A 26380-nucleotide genomic window follows, 5' to 3' on the forward strand; every position below is an offset into this window, starting at 1 on the left:
CACAATGGCTGAACAGCTGCTACACACCCCTCACTCTACCCCTTTCTGCCCCCACCACCAATGTTGAAGGTAATGAATTCCGAAGTAACGGATTACTGTAATTATTTTTGTCCGTAACAGAGTAATGTAATGGATTACAGATCGCATTTCAGTAATTAAATTACAATGACTAGAATACAGAAAGCCTCGTAACTTCATTACGCACATTTTAGTGCAGTGAAACCATTGGTGACTTCTTGGTGAAATAAAACAAACCAGATACTTAATTAATAAAAGAAAACAGTTGGTGACTCGTGTGTGCCGATGCAGAGTTGGAGATTGGTCAAACCAAACTGAAGAGACCAGAAATATGGACGTGGATGAATATGTTGGGTCATTCGGCAACTGGAGATATTCAAATGATTTCCAATTGGTTGAAAACAAAGACAAAAACATTTCAGTTAAGTGCAAGTTTTGCCCTGGGGATGAACAGCATTCCACTGCCCTAGTGCCATTGAGCAACCTGCCTTTGCACTATGTAGGCTACTATATGATATACATTTATTTAAGTTTGTGACGATATTAATGAGGAGGTGCTAAAAAACCAGATTGCCCTTGTGTAGCCTCCATGTTTTTATTTTGAGGATTTTTTTGCTTTAATCCTTTGAGAATTTGTATGCAAGTAAAAAAAAAAAAAGTAACGTAATGCGTAGAAATTCACCCTCGAGTTGCTGGCGGGACTGTTGAGACAGAAGGAAGCCAGCGCTTATTTCCCATCAGCCCTTATGAATGCATGTATTAAGTGATAGGTTTTAAATGCATTACATTTTCACATTAATCCAGTAGAAATAGGGCGAGCAACAGGGAAAACGCCACATTTGAGAGCTCGCCACAGTAACGCTAAAATCTACAAACTTTAAAATCAACATTTTTCCAGTGATGCTCGAGGAGTTGGGAGGAGTTTTAATTAGTGGCTTCAAGATAGCGACCTCTTCCTGAAGTCAAATAGGAACAAGACTTTGGTTATGCTGGTTGACTTCATTTCACGAAGATCACTGGAAGAAAAGGTGGTGGTGGGTGGGGGGGTGGGGGTCATTCCCGGTGCTCAGAAATCCTTTTCACTCACATTCACATACTGTGAATTCAGTGTGCGCAACATTCGGTGGGTTTTTGAGGATTGGGGGGGGGGGGGGGGGGTTAGTTTTGCTTAAACACAGAATCTGGAGCAACCAAAGCTTTATATTACAAACACATGAGAAATATAATTTGAAATAAAAGACACATGGTATTCTTTTCTTATTTAAATAGATAAAGTACGTCTCTCTCCGTATCCTTTCAAGTTTCTTTTTAAAGTAAATCTTTGTCAAAGCCAACAACAAAAGAACCAAAAATGTAATTAAATAAAAAATCCTACTTTAAAACTTTTAACAAACCATGCCTTGCAGTAATAAAAGTGCACTCTGATTTACTCTGCACATTGGTCTAAGCCGGATACCTGGCATCTTTTCTTAAATGTAAGTTCATCAAAGTCCTGGGTCAGGCTCTGAGGCGAGCAAAACCGTATATTTAAGCATGAATGTCTTCAAAGCTCCTGGTGTCCATCTTTCCTTTGCCCATTTTTGTGGAAGGTGAAATAAATTTGTACGATGTAGCTGGAGCGTGGCTGTCAATAACTGTCAAAAGAAAAAAGGAGTGCTCGCCGGTTTCGACTGCATGCCAACTTACTAGCAAAGCATTGTGGGATTTGTAGTAGTGATGCAAGATAATGACTTGGGCGGGATGAGCAGACAAGTTGTGACTACCCGTGCAAATAAAGTGGAATTATCGGCATAACATCACACTGTCCACTACCGGCCGATAAATATCGGTAACCGATTATATAGTGCAACCCTGATTTGTAGTACTAGCGGTACCGAATATAAAGCGGGCCAGCTGTACTGCACATTTAGTATGATCTCACGGGCCAATCAGAATCCCACTGCGGGCTGATGAAGAAGACTGTCCAGTACTTTGAGGTGTTATCATGTTGTTGTTTTTTTTTGAAAGCTGTGTGGTTTTCAGCTCTGGTTTCAGTTTCTGTCCCGGACATGAACGCTCCTGAATCCACTGTGTTCGGAGGAAAAGCTGCTGCAGATTTGTTTCTGTTTGGAGGTTGCTGTGAAATCTGCAAACAGACATTTCTGAAGCTCCCTCCTCCTGACAGGCTGACATGAATGAATGGAAACCTGCAGCTCCATCCTTCACACAAGCCTTCCAGCTTCTGCTGCTCTGCTCATCACTCACATCCAGGCTGCCGCTGGCCTCATCCGGACTATTGATCTGGATCTGTCTGCAGGAGATTCTGTCGTCTGGGCTTTTAGATTGATTTAACCATCCAGAGCCTGTCGATTGAGCATGCGGTCTCTGAGCGCCCGCTGCTCCAAAGCTGTAGTCAGAACCAAGGCGGTCTACTCTGTGGACCACGCAGACTTTTGGGGATTGAACTGTCGCCAACTGCAGCGGCTCCAGAGAAGCTGCTGAGGTGAAACACAGGGTCAAATAAAACTGAAGGAAGACAGCAAACACTCCTGAAGTCTGAATGAAACTTTTCAGAAAAAAAGGAGCTGCAGGAACATGCTTCATCACGAACATCACCAGCAGGTGTGTTTCTGATTTGGACCTGAAACTCTTTCGAGCTCAGCTGCAGCAAACCGGATCAGGAGGTTTGGACCAAACGGCGAGCCAGGACCTGCTGTGAGCATCACGGGTCTCTGTGCGAGCACTGAAGTGAAGGAGGCAAAAGAAAAATGTTTTTCCTCCCAAGCACCAATAAAGACTCAGAGCTGAAGCCGGCTTTCACTCTCTCAATTGGCTGGGAGCCCCTGCCAAAAATATTAGGCTGATTGGCTGTTGCTAAGCAGTCTGCTCTCTGAGAGGGTGGATGCTTTGGAGGCCTTCACTCCACCAGCCCCCTTCGACCTCCACCCCACCCCTCCCAGAGTTACTCTGTGAATTGCAGAAGTGAGGGAAAAGTCACAGAGAGCAATGAGTTCATCTTCAGAGGTGGAACAAGGGGGAAGTCTTCTTTAAATAAAGACTGATGGAAAGCCTTTGTTAGCTCTCTGTCCTCCAGGTGGGAACATGAAAGCACCCTTTCCCTCCTTTTTCCTCCTGGGGTGGGGGTTAACTTGGTTTTAATGTGGTAATGGCGAAGACTAGAAGAGGTAAGGAAGAACAGAAAGTAATCCAACGGCCTCTATTTACAGTAACTGGAACAAAACAAAGAGTCTGACAGTTTCACGTGGAACTGCAGGCCGTTTATTTACGTCTGAACTCCGAGACGCTGCAGCTCTGCACGGCACCAAAGGGAGGACATGCAGCCTGCGGCGCTGCTGCCACTGCCGCCGCCGACAACCGTGACAGATGCAGAAAAAGACATTTGAATGGAGAATGAAAAGAGGGATTGTAGTGAAGTGTGCCACCAGTCTGTGGGCTGTTAGTGTCCTGGCCTCTTCCTCTTTCAAAGTGTCATAATAGTGCTGAGTGCTTCTGAAATCACAAAGCATACGGTGGAGTGGGGAGCCAATTAGCTGGGCTCTCTGCAGACTGAGATCCTCGGGGACGCTCCGCTTCAGTCTACGCACACCGGCAAAGACTCTGCTGCTGGTAAACACTCTCATTGAAAGAAACAACCAGGATGTTTACACAGGATGAGTCTCTGAGGAGCTTCTGACACGGCCCAATCCCAGCAGCCCCCCGCCTTCCAGCGGCCAATGGAGACACTGTTTTCCCCGCCGCTCAGCCAATCAGGAAGGACTCTGCAGACTCTGAGCCACTCACAAGGCAGGACCGTCTGTAACCATGCAACAGCGAACCGGCCTGGACGCACGCCGGAGCGTGGAGTTCAGCTGCCGCACAGCCGTGCAGTCGGGGGAGAGGCAGAGCAAAAACACAAGCACATGGGGAGGAAGTTATGGATGGCGCTCTGCGCCGGCCGCGCCCATCGCGCTGCAGACAAACCTTCACTGCATACGCTGACAACACAACGGACCAAACGAGAGTTTTGGATGGAAGTGTCACACCTATAGAGGTCAAATCAGTCAATCGGCGTGTCCTTAAATCAAAGTGACACCTACAGCAATAACACAGAAACTCTTAAATAAGAGGTCAGTGTTTGGAGAAGCCTCTTTGAACACGAATAAAGACGACCGGGTCTGTTTGCTGAAGCAGCTGCAGGGGTGTTTGGACCATTGACCGATGCTGCAAAGGGTGTGGTTCAAAAAAATAAATAAAGACTTCTCAGTACAAGTAGAAAAACACGCGGCACTAGAAGTGTTACCATCGCCCTCTTTCTCTTTTTCCCTCCTCACACGTGGTAAAAATCCAAACTCTGTCGCGCCACACTTCCACCACCAGATTGGCTGCGCCGCAGCTCGGATCCCAGCCTCTGATTGGTTGTTGCTAAGCAGTAATGAAACTAGGAGAATGAAAACAAGACAACGTGGTCTTACTAACCAGCAGCCAGCTCTGTTTTCATCCCCCCCCTCCCTCCTGACAGAGAATCACACCTTTTTTGCCTCTGCTCCACCCATACTGCAGTGCTGCTGCCACAGGCTCCAAAATAGCAACTGACCTAATAAATTCAGCCGGTTTCCTTAAGCAGGAACATTATGAAAAATAAAATAAAAAATCACTTTTTAAGCTCAACAGCAGCTGATTGGCAGATCTGCCAATCAGCTGCTGTTGATCTTAAAAAGTGATTATTTTTTTTAAGATCAACAGTAAAACAGCCTCAGATAGGAAAACAAATGGGGATAAAACAGGAAAATAAAGATATTATTTAAAGGCCAAACTCAAACTATCCATGGATCTTTATTATAGAACAGAGTCTATTATTAAAACACACAACATCTCCCTGGTTACAGGGGAGAAGAAGAAAAAAACCTTCATCCTCTACCTCAATGTAACCACATCCACGTGGCCAACGTGGGTTCTGGCACTGACCCATCTTTCAGAGGCGGTTGGGGGGGAAAGTCACCCAGCCTGGTGGGTTGGCTGTTGCTAAGCAGTAAGCTGGGGAAGGCGTCCTGGAAAAGCGAGGCGGCCCACAGGAGCGGCGGCGGCGTCTACGGGGCTCTGGTGCGGTGGGGGAAAAAGTAGGTTTAAACTAAGCTACTGTCCTCAACCTGCAAGTGATCTCTGAGGTGTTAATGAGCCGTAAGGGGGGCGTCAAACCTGCCACCGTCGCCAACCCCTATAGATTTACTGCAAGGAGTGAAGCTCCGGAGCGGCATGTTTAATGCACGGACCGCAGAGCGCCTGTCAGGCGACACAACGGCGGCGCCCGTCACAATGTGAGGGACGGATCAAAGCGAACATCTACAGTATTTATAGATTACAGGGTGGGGGGGTGCAAATGACAGAAAAGTTAGCAGCAGGAGGCTTCTCAGTGAGATCTTTGAAGATGGAGTTTGGAGGAACGCAGGGTGGAGGACACAAGGGTCTCCGCTGATGGGAGAAAGGCTGCAGACTGAAGCGTGGAGAGCATCCCAGCATAGCAGGAAGCAGCTTCAGGCGAGTTCAGGGAAGGCCGACATGAAAAAAAAAAACTTCTTTCCCTAGAAAACATCACATCTTAACCATCATCTACTGTTAAACTCAACCGGGACGTTAAACACGAGAAGAAAAAGAAGATTCTTTTTTAACGGATAGTCTTTCCAGAGAACAGCCACAGCCCCGCCGGCAGACAGGTGCAGACGGAGCTCGCCGCATGTGGCGCTGTTTACCCAGGGGGCGACATTAAAAAGCCCTGCATGGGAGTGAGAACATGAGGTGAAGAAGCAGGGCCAGAAAAAAAAAGAGCTTAAAAGCCACAGACAAAGAGAAAAGCAGAAATGTGCTCATGGTGAGGAGAGATGAATCTGTGTGCTTTGACCCAAAAAAAAAAAAAAAGTTCAGTGTGACCTTTCCAATACTTCACTTATGGAATCAATAATTCAGATCGTCTGTATTTGACACGGAAAATTCAAGAATGAGCAAATAGATGATAGAAGATCCTGTAAAATGTTCAGAAGTGGAAAAGCCAGCGTGTGTTTGGGAGCAGCAGCAGGGCGTGACCACCACCAGGAGCAGCACCCAGGGGGTAAAGCAGCTCCCGTCTCACCAGACCGTCCTGCCACGGGGTTTCTGGACTGCAGAGGAGCAGAATTCACTGACAGCAGCCGCCACGTGAAAAAAAAAAAAACATTTAAAAAATCCACACCGGTCCTCCGTACTCAGGCTGGGAGTGTCTGACCTCCTTCGTCGGCGCCCAGCTTGTACAGCTCTGCAAATGTCCAGAATGAATATGCATCACCCCAGAGGTTATCCAGCAGCTCTAACGTTCGCCTCAGGGTTAGAAAGCGCCCATAAGTAGAGTCTTCAAAGGGATTCACTTGACAAGGGTGTCAGCTTTTGAATTTTACTCCAACTTCCTTTAAATAAAGAATAAAAGTGGAATATGTAGATTTCTACACAGAGAATAATTTACTGTTGGACATCTCATTCACAGATATGGAATAGTGGGATCATGTTACAGTCAGAGGGGCTGGAAAGGAAGAACACGGCTCCACATGAAAGCTAAAAAACGTCCAGAGATGCTTCTCACTTTCTGCTGTAAACTTTGAGCAGAAACCGCACATCTGGTCACAAACATCAGCAGAACTTTTGGATCTCTGGCCGATTCCATCGCAGCGCTCGAGCTGCAGGAAGACACTGGAAAAGCCGATTTTCTCTGATTATCCGAACGACCACATCAACAGAATTCAAAACTCCTCCGACTGTCAGTCCGTTTCTCTGCATGGAGAAGGACAAACAGGAAGTTCTAAAGCGGTTTGGAACTGAAGTGATGGAGACGCCGGTGAACCAGGCCTCATGGATCAGCGGATTTTTCTGAAGGGCATCTTTCCTCTAAACGTCCCAACAAACTGCAGTGAAGTCAATGAAGGGAAGTCAAGAAGATGCTGACAGGGGGCGTCGGGCACACGCTCCACGCGCCGGTCCATGACGGAAGACCTCTTTAAATGCAGCAAAGAGCCTTACTGTTACTCTTTCTTTATTATTGTATCTTCCTCCATTTTTTTCCGCTCAACTCCTTCTTCAATGTTTCAGCTGTTTCAACCATTCAACTATTCAAATGTTCAGCTTTTTCCAGCTAGGACTTTTGGTCCTTCAAATCCTTGAACTTCTCAAGATATTCCAGGATTTCTCCCTCCATTGAAATAAACAGGGAATCCTTTGTGCAGAAGCTCGCTGGTTCGATACCCGGCCCTGACATTTTTAACAAACATCTTTTTTTTATTATTGTGCTGTTTTCACTTTATCAATGTTCAACTTTGATCATTTTTTTCAGCAATACGGCATTCAATCCTGCTTTTTCTTCTGGAAATGCAGCTCCATCTAGTTTATTTATGTTTTCTGAGAGAAAAACAAACAATAAATGAATTAAGGGTCTATGCTGCATTTAAAGGAGTCTTCCTTGAAGAAGACTTGTCCATGAAGGAAGAGCGTTCGGGTTTCGAATTGAGCTGAACATCACCTAAAACAAACAAACAAACAAACAAACAAACAAACAAACAAACCCAAAGAACAGCCCTGACAGGTCACGTCAGGCTGGAAACACACACACCCCTCCGTGGGACTAATGTGAGAGCAGCTGTTTGTTTCCACACAAGTTCCTCCCTGCTTGGTGTCCCCTGACAGACACGTCCACTCCACCACAGCATGAGTGCAACACACAAAGCTATCAGATATAAGGGCAAACCGTCTGTCACCTGCCCACTAATGACGACTGGAAACTTTGGGAAAACCGACTGCGTCCATTATCGGACAGCGCTGAAAAATCCGGTGACATCACAACAACTACGACGCAATAAAGGCAGGAACGATCCATTTATCGATAGAAATAACTTTGACACAAGTATCAAGAATAAGGAAGCAAAACTTAAATGCCTGTCAGCCACGGAGCAGACCGTCTGAAGTTACTGAAGCAGAGCCAGAAGTTCTTGGCGTTTCCAGCTTTCGGGTGTTACGCCAACAATGTCCTCCTAGCTAAACAAGTGTCGCGCTATTTCGGTTACCTCGCGCTCCCGACATTCCGTTTGCTCTCTCTGTCCGGCTCGTCCGCGTCCCCCGCCGACCCGGCTTCGTCGTCCTCCACGGTGACGTCTGCTCCGGTGACCGGGGCTCCCGCGTAGTCCAGGCGGCGCTCCATGACACCGGCCATGCCGCCAACGTGCCCCGAGCCCCGGGTCGCGGACGGCGGGTCCCTCCCGGTCATGGAGCCCGGGCTCTGCGCGCTCCCGAGCCCCGTCAGCAGCTTCAGCAACAGCGGGAGCAGCAGGAGAATGCCCGCGTTTCCAAAGCGAAGCCCCCTTTCCATTGGTAAAACTGGCACATTAGTGAAGGATGATATTCACATGCCACTGGCCGTATGACATAAAAAGTACAAAAAGGTGACAGGTTTATATAAAAAAAATACGTGTCGGTGTCTTAAGGAAAAAGGTTGAGAGCGTCCGCTAAGTAAACATAAACAGCCTTTGGGACACCATGTTATTCCACTTATGCTAGATTGAGATTTGCCTTGGTAACGGATAATCCCGCCCTGTTTCCACTCTGGGATTGGGCGACAAACGCAACGATTTCCTGAAAATGCCCCGAATCTCCTTCCATTCGCGCCCGTCTGCGTCACTCCTTCACGCGCGCTTACTAAGCAAAACGTGATTGGTTCAGCTCTGCGTCCATTAAAAAGGCGGGCTTTCGGTGGACTCGCCCTCCCAAACAGTCGACTCTATTGGCTAATCACACTGACGCATGCGCACTGGAATTGGTGACGCAAAATGCCCCCCCCCGATGGGATTCACTGTTCAGGACCTGTGATTGGTCGGAGGACGGGTCACCTGTCCAATAGAAGATCACGAGGAGAATAGCAGTGATCCTATTGGTTGACATGAGCTCCGGCTGAAAAAGTGGAGGAACTCGATTGGTGTGTTGAGTGTCACTTATGCTCTGTTGTTGTGGTGCCGACGAGTAAGTAGCAACGTGGCTGCACTGTAAAGCAACGGTGTAGTTCCTGGTCACGAGTTAGTCCTCTTTTTATTTTTTTAAGTTTTCCGTTGCGCAAGAACAACGATCCGATGATCATATATAAAAAAAGGTAAAAAATGAAATAAAAAAGTTAAAGTGGAAAACATACTTTGCGCCACCTCTGCAACACGAGTTAAATGTTACTGCAGCGAGTTACGTCAATATCGATATCGCCCCCTTGTGGTATAAAAGAGGTACAGCGCCAGGATTTCAAAGTCGATATTCAGCCCCAATGCCTACATTTCATTGTAGATTAAAAGGTTGCACTCAAAAGGTGAAGAAAGGACGAAAAAAAAAAATAAGACAAACGTTCAAAGCTTCTGCTCAAATTAACCAAAAATAAAAAAAAGATGCAAAGAAAAAATTTAATCTTTCATAATCTTGATAAATTGGCAAACAGCCAACTGGATTTTCTTAGTGAGTCATTTTGAAATGACTTTCTCATGGTAGATCACTTTGTGCAGGAAACAATTTGTGCACAAAATGTCTACTTCTTCACACGTGTTTTGTTCACAACATTTTTTAAAGAAAATTTTAATTTTATTTTCTGAAATACTAGAAATCTTTTAGAATTCCAGCCACTATTTACCAGTTTTCATGTGCTTTGATGTTTGGAGACAAAACCAATACCTTCTTACAATTATTAGTTTTTCTAATAGAACTTATCCTTGCTGCGTGTACAGGTTCTTCATCTGTGTGCAGAAATTTCTTTTTTTTTTTTTTTAGGACTATTGAGGCTCTTTATTATATACTGAATCAATAAAAATAAAAAGGCTTTGTGTTCAGACCTCATATTTGGGGCAAATGAACAAACTGTTTTGTCGAAACTTTGGAAAGGGAATAAGACACCCAGGTATGTTTTGGTCCATCGTTTTACTGAAAAAGTCACGAGTACCTTTACAGAAAATCATGTTCACAGTCAGCTGGTACAGAAAATAAAGGACATGCTGGTGAAGGCCCCCATGAAAACCTACCATCATGTTCAAGTCACAAAGGCAACATTCTGCTCAGGGTCATCCATGGCTTTAGAGAACTTCCCAGTCTGAAGGCTCAGTGTGTTCTGCAGAAGAGCATCACGGCACAGACGGTTTCTAACAGAACACTGCTGCCTGGACTGGAAATGTCCCAGAGAAAAGGGAAACTCAAACCGACTCATTCTGAAGGAGCTTTTCTCTTTCCGTTAACCTCTTTAAGCCGTTTTTGACATGAAAACCGTTCCCAGTGACAGATCCACATCACTCTCACCTTCTGAAGACAAACCAAATGGCACAATACAGTTTAGGAGAAGACAAAGGGTCATGCCAGTGAGTCTCAGGCACTAAAGACGGCAGGAGGTCCGTTTACCCAAAACCCCCCGCCTTTGTTGGTTTGTTTGAACTCTGCATGCTAAATTAAAAAAAAAAACGGAAGGAAAAGCTGCTGAAATCTGTTCAGACAGTCATGTGACACAGAATCAACACCTGCTCATGGGAAAAGACTTTCAGGAATGACCTCAAAGTGGATCAACATGTGGTTGCAGAGAGAAGGACAACACCTCTGCTTTATGATCAGGACTCCTTATGGAGCTTTCAGTCCAGAATGAATTTGTGAGTTCTGCAGAAGTCTTGTGTTGTACTTTCGTCAGTGCAGCAGAAGAAACGGAGACAGCAGCATGTAAAGACACCCCAAAGGCTCTTCCGCATCATTCCTCAGCTGGATACCTCACAGTCCTGCAGTCCTTCATTCATTATTTACAATGAGAATCCCGGACTCGTTGAGACACAGAAGCATCACAAGCTAGAAGAGGTACAAAGACACACCTACAGACAACATCAAGCTTTAGAGGAAGAGAGACCTCTCAGATCTGTTTCTTCTGGCACTGGAGGGGGTAACAAGCTGAGGGATGTGCAGAGGAGGAGATGTGGCATCGAAGGATCAGTTCCCGGGGGCGTCCCGGACCTTCACGCTTCCGTCTTCCATGCCGAAGTATGCCCTCTCAGCCATGTTGACGAATAGCCCCGTCTCCACCACACCTGCACAGAGGAGCTTCAGCGTCAGTCCAACAGCCAATCACACTGCAGGGATGTCCCACAACCGCTGCTCCTCACCAGGAATCATCTTGATTTCAGTGTTGACCTTCTTCCAGTTATGGGCCTCCTTAAACTTCCAGTCCAGAAGGAAGTTGCTGTTGTCGGTGACGACTGGACCCTGAGAGCCGAAAACAGATAGGAGTGGGTATTGGCAAGATATGATATGTACCACAGTGATTGTCTCACCATACGATATGTACCACAGTGAGTGTCTCACCATACGATATGTACCACAGTGAGTGTCTCACCATACGATATGTACCACAGTGAGTGTCTCACCATACGATATGTACCACAGTGAGTGTCTCACCATACGATATGAACCGCAGTGAGTGTCTCACCCTACGATATGTACCGCAGTGATTGTCTCACCATACGATATGTACCACAGTGAGTGTCTCACCATACGATATGTACCACAGTGAGTGTCTCACCATACGATATGTACCACAGTGAGTGTCTCACCATACGATATGAACCGCAGTGAGTGTCTCACCCTACGATATGTACCGCAGTGATTGTCTCACCATACGATATGTACCACAGTGAGTGTCTCACCATACGATATGTACCACAGTGAGTGTCTCACCATACGATATGTACCACAGTGAGTGTCTCACCATACGATATGTACCACAGTGAGTGTCTCACCATACGATATGAACCGCAGTGAGTGTCTCACCATACGATATGTACCACAGTGAGTGTCTCACCATACGATATGTACCGCAGTGAGTGTCTCACCATACGATATGTACCGCAGTGAGTGTCTCACCATACGATATGTACCGCAGTGAGTGTCTCACCATACGATATGTACCACAGTGAGTGTCTCACCATACGATATGTACCACAGTGAGTGTCTCACCATACGATATGAACCGCAGTGAGTGTCTCACCCTACGATATGTACCGCAGTGATTGTCTCACCATACGATATGTACCACAGTGAGTGTCTCACCATACGATATGTACCGCAGTGAGTGTCTCACCATACGATATGTACCACAGTGAGTGTCTCACCATACGATATGTACCACAGTGAGTGTCTCACCATACGATATGAACCGCAGTGAGTGTCTCACCCTACGATATGTACCGCAGTGATTGTCTCACCATACGATATGTACCACAGTGAGTGTCTCACCATACGATATGTACCACAGTGAGTGTCTCACCATACGATATGTACCACAGTGAGTGTCTCACCATACGATATGTACCACAGTGAGTGTCTCACCATACGATATGAACCGCAGTGAGTGTCTCACCATACGATATGTACCACAGTGAGTGTCTCACCATACGATATGTACCGCAGTGAGTGTCTCACCATACGATATGTACCGCAGTGAGTGTCTCACCATACGATATGTACCGCAGTGAGTGTCTCACCATACGATATGTACCGCAGTGAGTGTCTCACCATACGATATGTACCGCAGTGAGTGTCTCACCATACGATATGTACCGCAGTGAGTGTCTCACCATACGATATGTACCGCAGTGAGTGTCTCACCATACGATATGTACCGCAGTGAGTGTCTCACCATACGATATGTACCGCAGTGAGTGTCTCACCATACGATATGTACCGCAGTGAGTGTCTCACCATACGATATGTACCGCAGTGATTGTCTCACCATACGATATGTACCGCAGTGAGTGTCTCACCATACGATATGAACCGCAGTGATTGTCTCACCATACGATATGTACCACAGTGAGTGTCTCACCATACGATATGTACCGCAGTGAGTGTCTCACCATACGATATGTACCACAGTGAGTGTCTCACCAAACGGTGTGTAGCGCAGTGAGTGTCTCACCAAACGGTGTGTAGCGCAGTGAGTGTCTCACCAAACGGTGTGTATCGTTGTGTGTGTCTCACCATACGGTGTGTATCGTTGTGTGTGTCTCACCATACGATATGTACCGCAGTGAGTGTCTCACCATACGGTATGTACCGCAGTGAGTGTCTCACCATATGGTATGTATCGATGTGTGTCTCACCATACGATATGTACCGCAGTGAGTGTCTCACCATACGATATGTACCGCAGTGAGTGTCTCACCATACGATATGTACCGCAGTGAGTGTCTCACCATACGATATGTACCGCAGTGAGTGTCTCACCATACGATATGTACCGCAGTGAGTGTCTCACCATACGATATGTACCGCAGTCGGTGTCTCACCATACGATATGTACCGCAGTGAGTGTCTCACCATACGATATGTACCGCAGTGAGTGTCTCACCATACGATATGTACCGCAGTGAGTGTCTCACCATACGATATGTACCGCAGTCGGTGTCTCACCATACGATAGTACCGCAGTGAGTGTCTCACCATACGATATGTACCGCAGTGAGTGTCTCACCATACGATATGAACCGCAGTGATTGTCTCACCATACGATATGTACCACAGTGAGTGTCTCACCATACGATATGTACCGCAGTGAGTGTCTCACCATACGATATGTACCGCAGTGAGTGTCTCACCATACGATATGTACCGCAGTGAGTGTCTCACCATACGATATGTACCGCAGTGAGTGTCTCACCATACGATATGTACCGCAGTGAGTGTCTCACCATACGATATGTACCGCAGTGAGTGTCTCACCATACGATATGTACCGCAGTGAGTGTCTCACCATACGATATGTACCGCAGTGAGTGTCTCACCATACGATATGTACCGCAGTGAGTGTCTCACCATACGATATGTACCGCAGTGAGTGTCTCACCATACGATATGTACCGCAGTGAGTGTCTCACTATACGATATGTACCGCAGTGAGTGTCCCACCATACGGTATGTACCACAGTGAGTGTCTCACCATACGGTATGTACCACAGTGACTGTCTCACCATACGGTATGAAACCGCAGTGAGTCTCTCACCATACGATATGTACCGCAGTGAGTGTCTCACCATACGATATGTACCGTGGTGAGTGTCTCACCAAACGGTGTGTAGCGCAGTGAGTGTCTCACCAAACGGTGTGTATCGTTGTGTGTGTCTCACCATACGGTGTGTATCGTTGTGTGTGTCTCACCATACGATATGTACCGCAGTGAGTGTCTCACCATACGGTATGTACCGCAGTGAGTGTCTCACCATACGGTATGTATCGATGTGTGTCTCACCATACGGTATGTACCGCAGTCGGTGTCTCACCATACGATATGTACCGCAGTGAGTGTCTCACCATACGATATGTACCGCAGTGAGTGTCTCACCATACGGTATGTATCGATGTGTGTCTCACCATACGGTATGTACCGCAGTCGGTGTCTCACCATACGATATGTACCGCAGTGAGTGTCTCACCATACGATATGTACCGCAGTCGGTGTCTCACCATACGATAGTACCGCAGTGAGTGTCTCACCATACGATATGTACCGCAGTGAGTGTCTCACCATACGATATGTACCGCAGTCGGTGTCTCACCATACGATATGTACCGCAGTGAGTGTCTCACCATATGGTATGTATCGATGTGTGTCTCACCATACGGTATGTACCGCAGTCGGTGTCTCACCATACGATATGTACCGCAGTGAGTGTCTCACCATACGATATGTACCGCAGTGAGTGTCTCACCATACGATATGTACCGCAGTGAGTGTCTCACCATACGATATGTACCGCAGTGAGTGTCTCACCATACGATATGTACCGCAGTGAGTGTCTCACCATACGATATGTACCGCAGTCGGTGTCTCACCATACGATATGTACCGCAGTGAGTGTCTCACCATACGATATGTACCGCAGTGAGTGTCTCACCATACGATATGTACCGCAGTCGGTGTCTCACCATACGATAGTACCGCAGTGAGTGTCTCACCATACGATATGTACCGCAGTGAGTGTCTCACCATACGATATGAACCGCAGTGAGTGTCTCACCATACGATATGTACCACAGTGAGTGTCTCACCATACGATATGTACCGCAGTGAGTGTCTCACCATACGATATGTACCGCAGTGAGTGTCTCACCATACGATATGTACCGCAGTGAGTGTCTCACCATACGATATGTACCGCAGTGAGTGTCTCACCATACGATATGTACCGCAGTGAGTGTCTCACCATACGATATGTACCGCAGTGAGTGTCTCACCATACGATATGTACCGCAGTGAGTGTCTCACCATACGATATGTACCGCAGTGAGTGTCTCACCATACGATATGTACCGCAGTCGGTGTCTCACCATACGATATGTACCGCAGTGAGTGTCTCACCATACGATATGTACCGCAGTGAATGTCTCACCATACGATATGTACCGCAGTCGGTGTCTCACCATACGATAGTACCGCAGTGAGTGTCTCACCATACGATATGTACCGCAGTGAGTGTCTCACCATACGATATGTACCGCAGTCGGTGTCTCACCATACGATATGTACCGCAGTGAGTGTCTCACCATACGATATGTACCGCAGTGAGTGTCTCACCATACGATATGTACCGCAGTGAGTGTCTCACCATACGATATGTACCGCAGTGAGTGTCTCACCATACGGTATGTATCGATGTGTGTCTCACCGTATGGTATCTACCGCAGTGTTTGTCTTACCATATAGGATGTATGTCTTAAAACGGCCTGTTGCATTTCATCGCAGAGCCTCTGAACCACATTGAAACTAGACGCCCAGACACGTGAATCCCGTTTGATATGAATGCAGATTTAGGGTGGACCAGTGTCCGTCTGTAAACAAATCCTCAATACCACGATGCTCATTTCCTGCTTCCTGTCTCACGCTGTGTTTCATTTCCTCCCCTACTCACTATCTAGTGCTTTTGCCATTTTCTAGAGCTGTCCGGATATACAATTACAAAATGCAGTGCTCTAGAAATTTCCCAGAAGTCTCTGTGAAAAACCAGTGTGCATCAATGCTCACTAGATTGGCGAATATAGACCACAATGCATTGCGTCAGAACAATTTTCGCCCAAAAAATGTATTTCAATGTTTCTTTTTAAACATCAACGTTTTTATTTTCAGAAGACAGCGGACTCATAAATAATTGTCGCAAAACGCTGATATCAATTAGATTCTAAGTTTGTGAAATTGATGACATCATATAACTGTTCAAAAAGAAAAAGAAAAAGCAGTGAGCGTGGCGTCTGAATTGCTTTTAAAATTAGGGGTGGGATTAGATAAGATTGCTTCTTCCTGCTCCTTTTCAAGCAATAACTTAAGCTCTACTTATACTTTAGTTAATGATCGCTATATTTAATTAAACAAATGTGATTTAAGTGACTCTTTTGTTTTGTTTTCTGTCTTTTTAATCTATGCATTTCATCATTTCTGTAATGAGTTTGATAAATATGTGTAAATTCTTTGTTGCTTTGACTGAAATGCTTGATATCAATAAATCAAATCAATCAATCAAATTCAGGGCTCCGCATAGAGCTGGGGTAAGGGCGGGAATACAGACAGCCTCAGTGTCACCAAGACAGCTTCATCGAGGTTTCTGTACCTAAACATAAAAACGAGTTTGAAAATGAAACACGCGGCAGGAAAGCACCTACAGGTGCAGCTGAACAGCTCCTGGAAAGCTGCTGTGATACGTGAAGAGCACGAGAAGAGCCAACAGGTGCAGATGTCAGCATCAACCACTCACAGCTTTACTGACAGCCATCCTCAGGTTGACTTCCCCTCCGAAGCGCCTGGCGATTACCCTGGAGATGGGAACCCACGCCATGGGGATCACCTCGATGGGAATTCCTTTCCTCCACTGCTGGCCCAGAGCCTCAGAGTCTTTCCTGGAAAAAAGCAGGGATTTCAAATCTGGACATCTTCCCACCTTTCAGCAGAACCAAACTCTGTTAGAAATACTTCTGCTCTCTTCTCAATACTTCTGCATGAAAATGATGCTCACCTGTAATCAGCAATCACAACAAAACTTTTTGCACAGCCGGCGACGATCTTCTCTTGCGTCAGACAACCGCTGTAGCACAGAGACGGCCAGTGAGTTGATGTTTGAATCCAGGGATGTGCTCTGCACTGAACTCACCCTCCACCTTTGATCAGCGTCAGGTCTGCGTCCACCTCATCCGCCCCGTCGATCGCCACGTCCAGCTGCACAGCAAAAGCAGAGCGCAGATCAGACTAAGGCTTCCTTCACTAAAGCAGAGGGCTTTCCCCACCAACCTCTGGGTGTCGGTCCAGATCCGACAGCGCCAGGCCGTGCTGCAGAATCAGCTGCCGGGCCTGCAGGAGGAAGACAACAGCGTTGGACGGGGTAGGCCGCATTGTAACCAATAAAGCGTTACAGCTATTTTTTAAACTTTATTAACAAATATTGCACATACAAAATACCAAACATTGATACTCCACGCTATGTGCAAAAGGCAAATGCCAAAAAGACACAATAACAGCTATATAAAACCTATTAAGCAAAGAATTACAATAAAGGCAAAGGAATCTGAAAAGAGACCATGTTTCAACTGTTCTAACAGCTTTTTGTTAGTGCAGGATTGAATACCATTTACATACAGAATCATTTTTTTCTGGAAAACATAAAAAACAGGTTTTGCTATTGGCATATTTACACTTGTGTATGAAATATTGAGCGTTACACGTATGTTCTGCAAGCATGACAGCTCACTTAGTCTGCAGAAAAAACATGTATGCTAACTTCAACGAGCAGAGATGAAGCCTGCAGCCAGCAGGGAGGAGCTTCTTCCAAGAGGCAGAAGAAAAAAAGAAGCTTGTTGTGTAATATTTATAAGCGCATGTAACGCGTAGAGCACCCCCCCACCCCCTGTAACTTCTGTTTGCGTCTCTGTAGCGCTTGGTTTCGGCTGATGGGGCAGTGGAACACGCGTCAGCTTTCAGCAGGATCCAGACAGACCTGCAGAATAAAGCTGCTGGACTCACTGCAGCATCAAAGCTTAAAAAAAAGGGTCGGTTTGAAGACGGCGCTGATGTTAAACCCTGATGCTAACATGCTACGATCATGCTATGCTAACGAGCTGTTCCGAGTGTCGCCAGACTGGGACCACAAACTGGTTTAAAGTGACACAATATTTACACAGAGCGGACTTTAAGACGGGGAGGATGAACTGTATTTTCTAAACACAATAACAGACGTGAATGAAACTTTATTAGCAACATCTAACATTACAGAGCCGCAGAATTAGGAAAAAGATACATTTTCTTTCAATCTGCTGCCCTTTAGTGAATCTGTCCATGTTTTATTTTTAAAGATGTGTTCATCCTATTTATAGATTTCTTTAAGGTCATTTTATTTTCTGACAGATTAGAAATCACTTTGAACAGTTGTTTCCATGTTGTGACGTCCTCTCTGTCTGCACTCCTCCTTGTTTTTAATTGACACCGATAGTTTTTCTGTGTAGTGTAACAATTTGTCCACACACAGCAAAATTGGTTTGAAGGTTGTAGCTGACAAAAGTGGGAGGACGACACATTTGTTTGAACACCTGAAACAAACTCTGTTCAGAGAGAAGCGTTTCTCTTCATCAGACGCTCCAGCTGTCTGCAGCTCCCAAAAATGGATCTGCAGACATTTCTACAGCTTTTGTGTTTAGCTGAACTTTGTGCTGGAGCCTACTTTTTAAAGGTGATGTTAAAATTAAGTAGTTTTTGTTGAATATATCCCATCATTTGTAATTTTTGTTAAAGAAATTAAAAGGACGGAGAAAAAAAAAAGTGTTATGGAGTGAAAAAAAGATTTTATTTTTTTGGCCACATGGCCCAGGTCTAATCTGTGTGTAGAAAAGTCATTTAAATAAACAACCAGAAAACACAGAAGTAGAAGTTAAATAAGAAGAAATAGATCTTTTTTTGGGGTGGAGTTATGAAGAAACAAGAAACTATTTTTTGTTCTTTTTATTTATATTTTACATTTGATGTTCAGAGTTTGTAATTAAATTTGTAATTTGTTTGGTTCAAACTGTTTTGTTTTGTTGCATTTCTGGCTGCGCTTTAATGTGAGACACGCATCAGGTTGCAGTGTTTTACATTTGTTTCTTCAGTAACCAGGTAAGTAAACTTAAACTGAAGTGTCACTGGGTAATTAAAAGGAGTCAGAGTAGGAGCAGCAGGTTTGAAGAGCCAGATTCAAACACTTCTACAGGAGAAGCTATCTTTAGTGAATTCTTTGCCCAAACCCACAAAGGGTGCAGCATCTGCAGATGATGATCAGCTGAGGTCAGCGTTGAAGGGTGAGAAACCATGAGTTCGTGTGGACATTGATTCTGTTTTGCAGTTTCCCCCCCAAAAAAAATCGAGCAGAAAGCAAAGCAGGACTTTGCACTGAAATGTTGCATTTAGCAAAGATCTGAGAGGTCTGTAGCAACACATGCAAAGAATGTGCTAACTGTCGTAGTGCAACGCGCCAGTTTCCTGATTTCACAAACACAAATGGTCCGAGTGGAGGAACTTGAGAAAATAAACTCGCAGCAAAAAGAAAAGCGATGAAAGCGGATCACAACAGCACATCCACTCACCTGGAAGGAGGTGGGAACACACACAATGTTGAGTTTTTCCTGCATCACTCTCTCCGCTGCAACAGAGACAAAACGGAGGCCACATAAACACTGGACCCATGAACGCCAAGTGGTCAGTTCTGCTCTTTGACTGCAGTCACAGCTGCTGGAATGGAACCATCACCAGCGGCTGCAAGCAGGCTCCTCCCACTGGACACAGACATGAACAGTTCAACGGCGCTCACCCAGTCGGTCCACGGCGTACACAATGGTTGATCCACTGCCCACTCCAACCACCTGGTTGTTCTACAGAAAACAAGGAGGCGTGGTGTCTGAATCCATTCAGCTCACAAGATCACAATCCAGTTTGATTTTTAATTTAAATCCCATTCATCAGGTTTCAGTATGATATTCATGTTTCAATAAATGGTAAAGTCACATGAACATTTTAAAAACAGAAAAGCTAGTGATTTACAACTGTAATAATGTCTTTCAGACACACATCAAGGCAACATTTAGGAGCAATGTTGGCTGGAAAAGACGCTTCAAGAAGCTGCAGAGAGTGAAATTTTTCATAAAAACACATTTTATCTATATATAAAAATCTATAATTAACATGAAAGTCCAAGCAAAACAAAAATAACATTGATACTGTTTTTATTGAAATTAAAATAGGTGTTTAGGTTCACCTTTCACCTGAGGGTCGCTTTTCTGGCCCACGGGGGCTCCCGTTCCCGGTCGGAGGAGCTGACCTCTGACCCCCCACACTTATGGCTAACAACACCGTTAATTCCAGCCTAGACTAACTTCTACACCGCTCATGCCCCTGTTTTCCTTTTCACCCTAAATGTTTCCTAGCTGCAGCACCATAGTGCGGTTCAAAGCGGGACAAGCCCGCGCAAAGCCGCGCTAAGTCGCTTTAAAGTATTTAGATAATGTTGTACTTGCTAACTTTGCCGCGCGCCGGAACTACTAGCTGAACGGCCGTGACGTCGTCTCAAACTCTCCTGCTGCAGGACTCGAACGGACGCGTTCGCTCAGAGGACAGCGACTAGGGTACCTGGACGTGGTTGTCCACGGCGGCGTAGGCGGCCAGCTTCTTCGCCTCCTCTGCCATGCCAGCATCAGACTCGCGGGAGCAGCGCACGTGCCGGTGACTGGAGAGCGCGAGGAGCTTCCGCGAGGGTGGAGCGCAGAGGAGTGGTACGAACCCTGGTAGCCTCATGACACCCCCCTCCCGCAAGCGCAAGAGAGCCTCCCCAAGACGACTACCCCTCGCTGCAGTGGGCAGTGTGCCTCGACGTGGGCGGGGCTAAACGCGTTGGGCTCCGCCCACAGAACGTGATTCCATTTCTTCTTCTTCGCTGCAGTCAGATTGTCCATGTGCAGCGACACAACACGGAACTGCAAGATGGAGGTACGCATCAACAAACAAACGGGCATTCATGACAATAAGACACATTTTCGCCTCACGGATGAGGCTGTTATTTGTATTTTTGCTTTTTTCTGTCGTAATATCCACGTAGTTCAGGTTTCACACGGAACTACAAGTTAGAATTGCGGCTCTACTCCTCGGGACTTTCGTAATCATCATGATGATGTTCAACTTTTTTGTGTCTTCCAATCAATGTAGGTGAAACTTTCCGGTTTTTTCCACCTGTATTTTTCCTCTCTTTACAGAGACACGTTACAGTCTTATTGGGCAATGAAAAACCAACGCCGAAAACCCTAAACGGTTCTTCCCACTGTCCGTTCTGCCGCTACAAGGGCGCAGAGCATGCTGTGAGACACCACATGGAAAACCATTCGTCCGTCAAACACAAAGGTACAGTCTGGGTTCTGAATGGAAACTGTCAGTCACAAGTCACAAGTCATGAAGTATGTTCTTCCCATCATTCCTCTTTTAGGATTCACAGTCATCAAGTGTGGTTTAGGTTGCCGGACTGCGTCACACTTTCACTGTTGCCATTGTCCGGCAACATTGGTCAACAGGTCACAGTTTTTCAAACATTTGGGAGCGCACCACGTAGGAAATCCTCCATGGCTGCTAGAGGTCAAACCAGAGCCCCCACCGCAGCTCCCACTGGCCCCACCACAACTCCCAGAGCCCTCATCGCAGCCCCCACTGGCCCCACCACAGCTCCCAGAGCCTTCATCGCAGCCCCCACTGGCCCCACCACAACTCCCAGAGCCCTCATCGCAGCCCCCACTGGCCCCACCACAACTCCCAGAGCCCTCATCGCAGCCCCCACTGGCCCCATCACAGCTCCCGCTGGCCCCACCGCAGATCCCACTGTCCCTATCACAGCTCCCAGACCCCTCCTCGCAGTCCCCGCTGGCCCCATCGCAGTCCCCGCTGGCCCCATCGCAGCTCCCAGAGCCCCCATCGCAGTCCCCACTGTCCCCACCTCAGCCCCCATTGCAGCAACCAGCACAGCTTCTATGGCAGCAAACCCCGGCCCCACCACATCCCTCAGAGCGCCCCCAGCAGCAAAAAAACCCAAAGGAAATGTGTCGGACGCAGACAATTCTTTGTCATCTCTGCGGTTTGAATTTAAAAAAAAAAAACTTCAAAACACACTGCAAGAGGAAGCACAAGCAGTATTTTGAGACAGTTTCCATGGAAAGATTTCTATCCAGCCAGTGTGTGGATGAAAAAAATGGCGTGTTTGCTGTTCAGGAATCCTTCTGTGGTTCAGCAAAGCCTGTGCATGTTGTGAAGAAATTCTGGGGGGCGAGTCCCGTCACTGTGTGTGAGGTGGACCAGTGCCGGCTCAACGGGGACTTTGCCCACACAAGTGGGATGCCGCCCTACGAATGCCACCACGTCAGATCTCTACTGTACTGCCCACGAGCCGACAACCAGCATGTCACTCTATCTGAGGAGGCATTGGAGACGATGGTAGAGCAGAAATGGTTTGGGGAAGAGCAGAAGGCCAGTCTGTTGCAATGTAAAAGGAAGGCAGATGCGGAGGAGGTGCCCCTTTCTGTGCAGCTGACTGTGGGCGGCCCACCATCCAAAATCCATATCTCTGTCTATGAGCCAGAAATCACATGTGATAGTCGTGTGGGCCGATTGATAGTTGCGTATGACAGAAAACAGAACAGCTGGCATTGTTCGTGCTCAATAGTAACACAGTCCTGCAACCATAAAGCCATTGCGAAGTGGCACCTCTTTGTCACAAATGGGGAGTTGTTTCAGAAAGCGTCGGTTACGGAAGCTGAGTCACCTGACCCGCCCCAGGACGCCGGAGAAGATTCAAGCCCCCGCACATTCAGTTGCCCTCCATATGACGAGTCCACTCTCAAAATGCTGAACTACCTTTTGAAGTACAAAAAGCTTCCAGGAGAACTCCCCAAGGCTCTCATTGAGCAGTCCAAAAATGGGAGAACACAGGACAGCTTTCCGAAATGCCTAATCCCAGCAGAAACGACATGTGTGGAGTGTGAGTACCCACTTGGTGGGCAACAAATAATAACCTCCGAAGCCAGGATCCTGACCAGCACAGGTGTGGTTGAAGGTTAGTACAGGTCCAACCATCACCATCTTGGGTGTGTTTCTTGAGTCACACAAATGATTATGTAATCAATTTGGAATGACATATAACCAACAACAATGGTTTATTGTTGTTTTTAGGCATATCAACATACAGGAAGTCATGCCTCAAGTGTGGCATGATATATCGATACCAGGAGTGGGAGGACGGCGTCCACAATTTTGACGACCATCTCATCTTGTCTCTGCACCTGTGCCTCGTGATAAGAAATGCTTTACAGGTGAGATTTGGAACGTTTGCAGGCTTTAATCAAACTGTTCTGATATCTAATTGTGACATTTCTCCTGTTCAGACGCACACGGCCGTCAGTGAAGTCATAGACGTCATCCAGACCACAGACAGGCTGTCCTTTCCCAACACAGAGAGGATACTTCAGGCATATCTTCACTTCGAGGCCCTCACTAAACACGACTACACGTTCGCGTGCGTATCATGTGGGTACAGTCCAGCTGTCGTTGTAATGGATCTTCACAAAAAAGGTGTCTTGGGTGTTCCAGGTGAGTTAAATGAGCTGTTGAGTGGTGGTGCGGCACGTTGTCACGTTACCATGACAAGGCGCCGCACCACGTAACAAATAGTCCGCTTATAGTCCGCTTTGAAAAGCAATCCGATTCGGGGGAAAAAAAACAAGAAGTAATGACTTAAAACTGGTTAATATTTATTTATTTTATAAGTGACCATGGTATAAGCGGGTTAATGACCTTTGAAGTGTGCGCTATCACTTTTTAGCACACCTCGCGGAAGCAACCGTCTGACGCAAACGACGTGCGTTAAAAAGTGATAATGCACACTTTGTTGGCCATTAACCCTCACTAATTTGACACCCTTAATTTTTTTTTTGGTCAATGTTTTTCGGTGAGTCTCATAGTTAGAATTTAGATGTAAACTACTAACTGTTGCTTTAACAGTGAGTGAAATCCAAATCCAAACCCCAGATGAGTATGACTTCTGGAATGCTGTGGCCAGAGAGATGCTAAGTCGTGGTTTTAACCCAGGTAAGCCATGTTTAAACACACCACAAAGTGTCATGTTTTCTGCACTTTTGGGGCTAAAAGTGGATCAATGACTGCTAATACTCATCCCACTCAATCCCACAGTTGGTAGGAAGAACCCTTTCGTTGGGCCCCCAAGCCATCATCACTGGTCAGCATGGACCGGCCCACACACCGGACAGTCAAATTCAGTCTTGAACAATAAATAAGAAAAAATAAAATGGGGCCAAAAGAAGAGAAAGAGGAACTTTTGAACTTAACGGTGAATTAATCTATGAAACATCCACCTGCTGACCCAAAATGATTAGGATGAATTGACCAGATTCTTAACAATAATTGCTCTTGTCTCTTCAGGTGCAGGAAGTGAGGGCGTGTTGTAAAAGGTGAGTAAAAATGTCCACATAATATTTTTCATGGAATGTTTTTTTGATCTACTGAAGACACTGATATAGACATTAGTTTTGTGGTCTGTTGTCTTACAGATGGCTGAGCTGTAGTCACTTGTCCATGTGGAGTTGTGTTTCAAAATAAAGTTCAACCTTAGAGCGGAGAGTCCACGGGATTTTGTCGACGTATTGCTGTCGTGGAAGCCCTTCCCTAATGTTGCGGTGTATGACTGTGCACGGGGACTGGTATTGCGTGCTAACCGCAGGCAGCAGCCAGGAGTCCTTGGACCTTTTCTTGGATTCAACACCACAGATCATCCAGCAGGTCTCAGAGGCCCAGGTCGTTGTAAACACGCCGTGGCCGAGAAGTTCCAAGATGCCAGCTGACGAAGCAAGTCGCCCACTCGCTGGATCCTCTCAGCATCCGGCCTGAAATGACGTGATCCATCAACAGCAACGACGGAACAGGCGTTCCAAGAATCGTGTTAACGGCCAGCGTGAGGAGTTGCTGTTCTCCGGAACGGGGATACGTGCCTTCAGACGAGACTGCAGGAAAGCAGAGAGGATATTGAAGGACAGACTCCCCAATATCCCACAATCCTCTTAGGGATAAACTCTACATCTATAAGAAGCTGTCGCCAAAGCTAGAACATTTTATGCTGAAATGATCACTTCTGCCTAGGGCGGTCATTGAATCAGTTTTAATACTTTGGGATCTTTGTTGGACTGTGGGACATTGAAGCTCGACAGAGTCTAAAGCAGCAGAGATGCTCACCATTTGGTTATGGGAGAGAAGATACAAACTCCACTCTGCTGCTCATCCCACAAATATGGTTTGAGCAAATGTAGCTACACTTGAAAGTAATGAGGAGTCTCCCATAGCAGGGGTCTGCAACCCCAGACTCCATTGTGGTTCTCTGTCTTTAAAGGAAAATGTTCTTAGTTTGAACTAATGAGGAGTTTGTAGGTTGGGTTTGCTGTTAAGTTTTTCCTTTATGTTTAGATTTTAACATGTCAGATCTCAGTAAAAAACTGGACAAAATGCCTCTTAGGGTTAAAGGTCAGACCCCTTTCCTAGTATAGGACTCATCTCCCAAAGACATTTTCTCACCTCCTTTTTTTAACCAAATGTTTCAATTGAGAAAGGAAAAAAAAAACACTTAAAATGTACGTAATAAAATCTTCAAATGTAAGTGATTAAACAAGTGTCCATTACTTTTTTATACTATACCAAAACAAACGTATACCTTTGGGTTTAGGGGAAAATTTCCTTTAATTTTACAAGAATGATTGTATGATGGTGGTTATGCTGTGGGCTGTTGGTGACAGCTGTAATGGTAGGAAATGTTGAATGTTATTCTGTGATATGCAGATGTAGCATTCCATTGTTTGTCCACATCAAAAGGTTCACCGAAGCTTTGTCCAAATTCCCTCCCTATTCCAGAACTACTGAAAGTGCAGGACTAACTGGATTTTAAAAGGAGTGAGTTGTGAAGGAATTTGGACATAGCTAATGAGAAAAATGACAACCAAGGAATAAAATGACCTTTGACCACTTCAATGACGCGTGTCGCTAATTTGGATCGCACCAATGGTACCAAAACAATCCAGGACTCCTCTTCATTGGGCTGTAGAATCCATCCATTTTCTAAACACTATAGGGGGTTGCTGGAGCCTGTCCTGGCTGCTGTTGAGTGAAGGTGGCGCACACCCTGGACAGGTCGCCAGCCTGTAGCAGGGCACACAATCACTCCTACATGTACACCAAGGGGGCACTTGACCTGAACCCGTGAAGCATGTTATTGGACTG

General features: G+C 46.1%; 3 protein-coding genes across 4 annotated transcripts in view; 1 reads left to right on the top strand and 2 right to left on the bottom strand.

Annotated features, from left to right (window-relative positions):
- Positions 1-8377, bottom strand: part of eif2ak3 (eukaryotic translation initiation factor 2 alpha kinase 3) — a 29658-nt gene extending 21281 nt beyond the window's left edge. Inside the window, exon 1 of one of the 2 annotated variants that reach the window (XM_023951248.1) lies at positions 2263-2540. In XM_023951248.1, the coding sequence (XP_023807016.1) occupies positions 2263-2285 (23 nt within the window). In that variant the 5' untranslated portion in view covers positions 2286-2540. 2 annotated transcript variants of the gene reach the window in all.
- A 1558-nt stretch (positions 8378-9935) lies between these two features.
- On the bottom strand, positions 9936-20909 carry rpia (ribose 5-phosphate isomerase A). Its single transcript, XM_004082736.4, has 9 exons — positions 20696-20909; positions 19881-19941; positions 19657-19712; positions 17336-17395; positions 17199-17263; positions 17064-17132; positions 16806-16947; positions 11169-11268; positions 9936-11093 (listed from the first exon to the last, which is right to left on the bottom strand). Exons 1-9 carry the CDS (start codon positions 20858-20860, stop codon positions 10996-10998), a joined length of 816 nt encoding a protein of 271 aa, XP_004082784.1. The 5' UTR covers positions 20861-20909; the 3' UTR covers positions 9936-10995.
- Positions 20910-20936: 27 nt separating this feature from the next.
- LOC101171122 lies at positions 20937-26131 on the top strand. Its single transcript, XM_023951978.1, has 9 exons — positions 20937-21052; positions 21316-21460; positions 21543-23156; positions 23273-23412; positions 23485-23689; positions 24101-24187; positions 24290-24446; positions 24539-24567; positions 24667-26131. Exons 1-7 carry the CDS (start codon positions 21017-21019, stop codon positions 24391-24393), a joined length of 2331 nt encoding a protein of 776 aa, XP_023807746.1. The 5' UTR covers positions 20937-21016; the 3' UTR covers positions 24394-24446; positions 24539-24567; positions 24667-26131.
- The last annotated feature ends 249 nt before the right edge of the window (positions 26132-26380 follow it).

This window comes from Oryzias latipes, chromosome 22 (assembly GCF_002234675.1).
Source record: "Oryzias latipes chromosome 22, ASM223467v1".
Taxonomy (NCBI): domain Eukaryota; kingdom Metazoa; phylum Chordata; class Actinopteri; order Beloniformes; family Adrianichthyidae; genus Oryzias; species Oryzias latipes.

Bases quoted from the DNA above. Each gene is read 5' to 3' on its own strand.
- rpia (XM_004082736.4), bottom strand. From the start codon at position 20,860: ATGAGGCTACCAGGGTTCGTACCACTCCTCTGCGCTCCACCCTCGCGG. The intron at 19,942-20,695 runs GTACCCTAGTCG...TGTTTTCTGTAG, and splicing joins CCGTGGACAACCACGTCCAG to AACAACCAGGTGGTTGGAGT. The intron at 17,396-19,656 runs GTGAGTGGATGT...TTCCTCCTGCAG, and splicing joins GTGTTCCCACCTCCTTCCAG to GCCCGGCAGCTGATTCTGCA.
- LOC101171122 (XM_023951978.1), top strand. From the start codon at position 21,017: ATGTGCAGCGACACAACACGGAACTGCAAGATGGAG. The intron at 23,157-23,272 runs GTTAGTACAGGT...TGTTGTTTTTAG, and splicing joins CAGCACAGGTGTGGTTGAAG to GCATATCAACATACAGGAAG. The intron at 24,188-24,289 runs GTAAGCCATGTT...TCAATCCCACAG, and splicing joins AAGTCGTGGTTTTAACCCAG to TTGGTAGGAAGAACCCTTTC.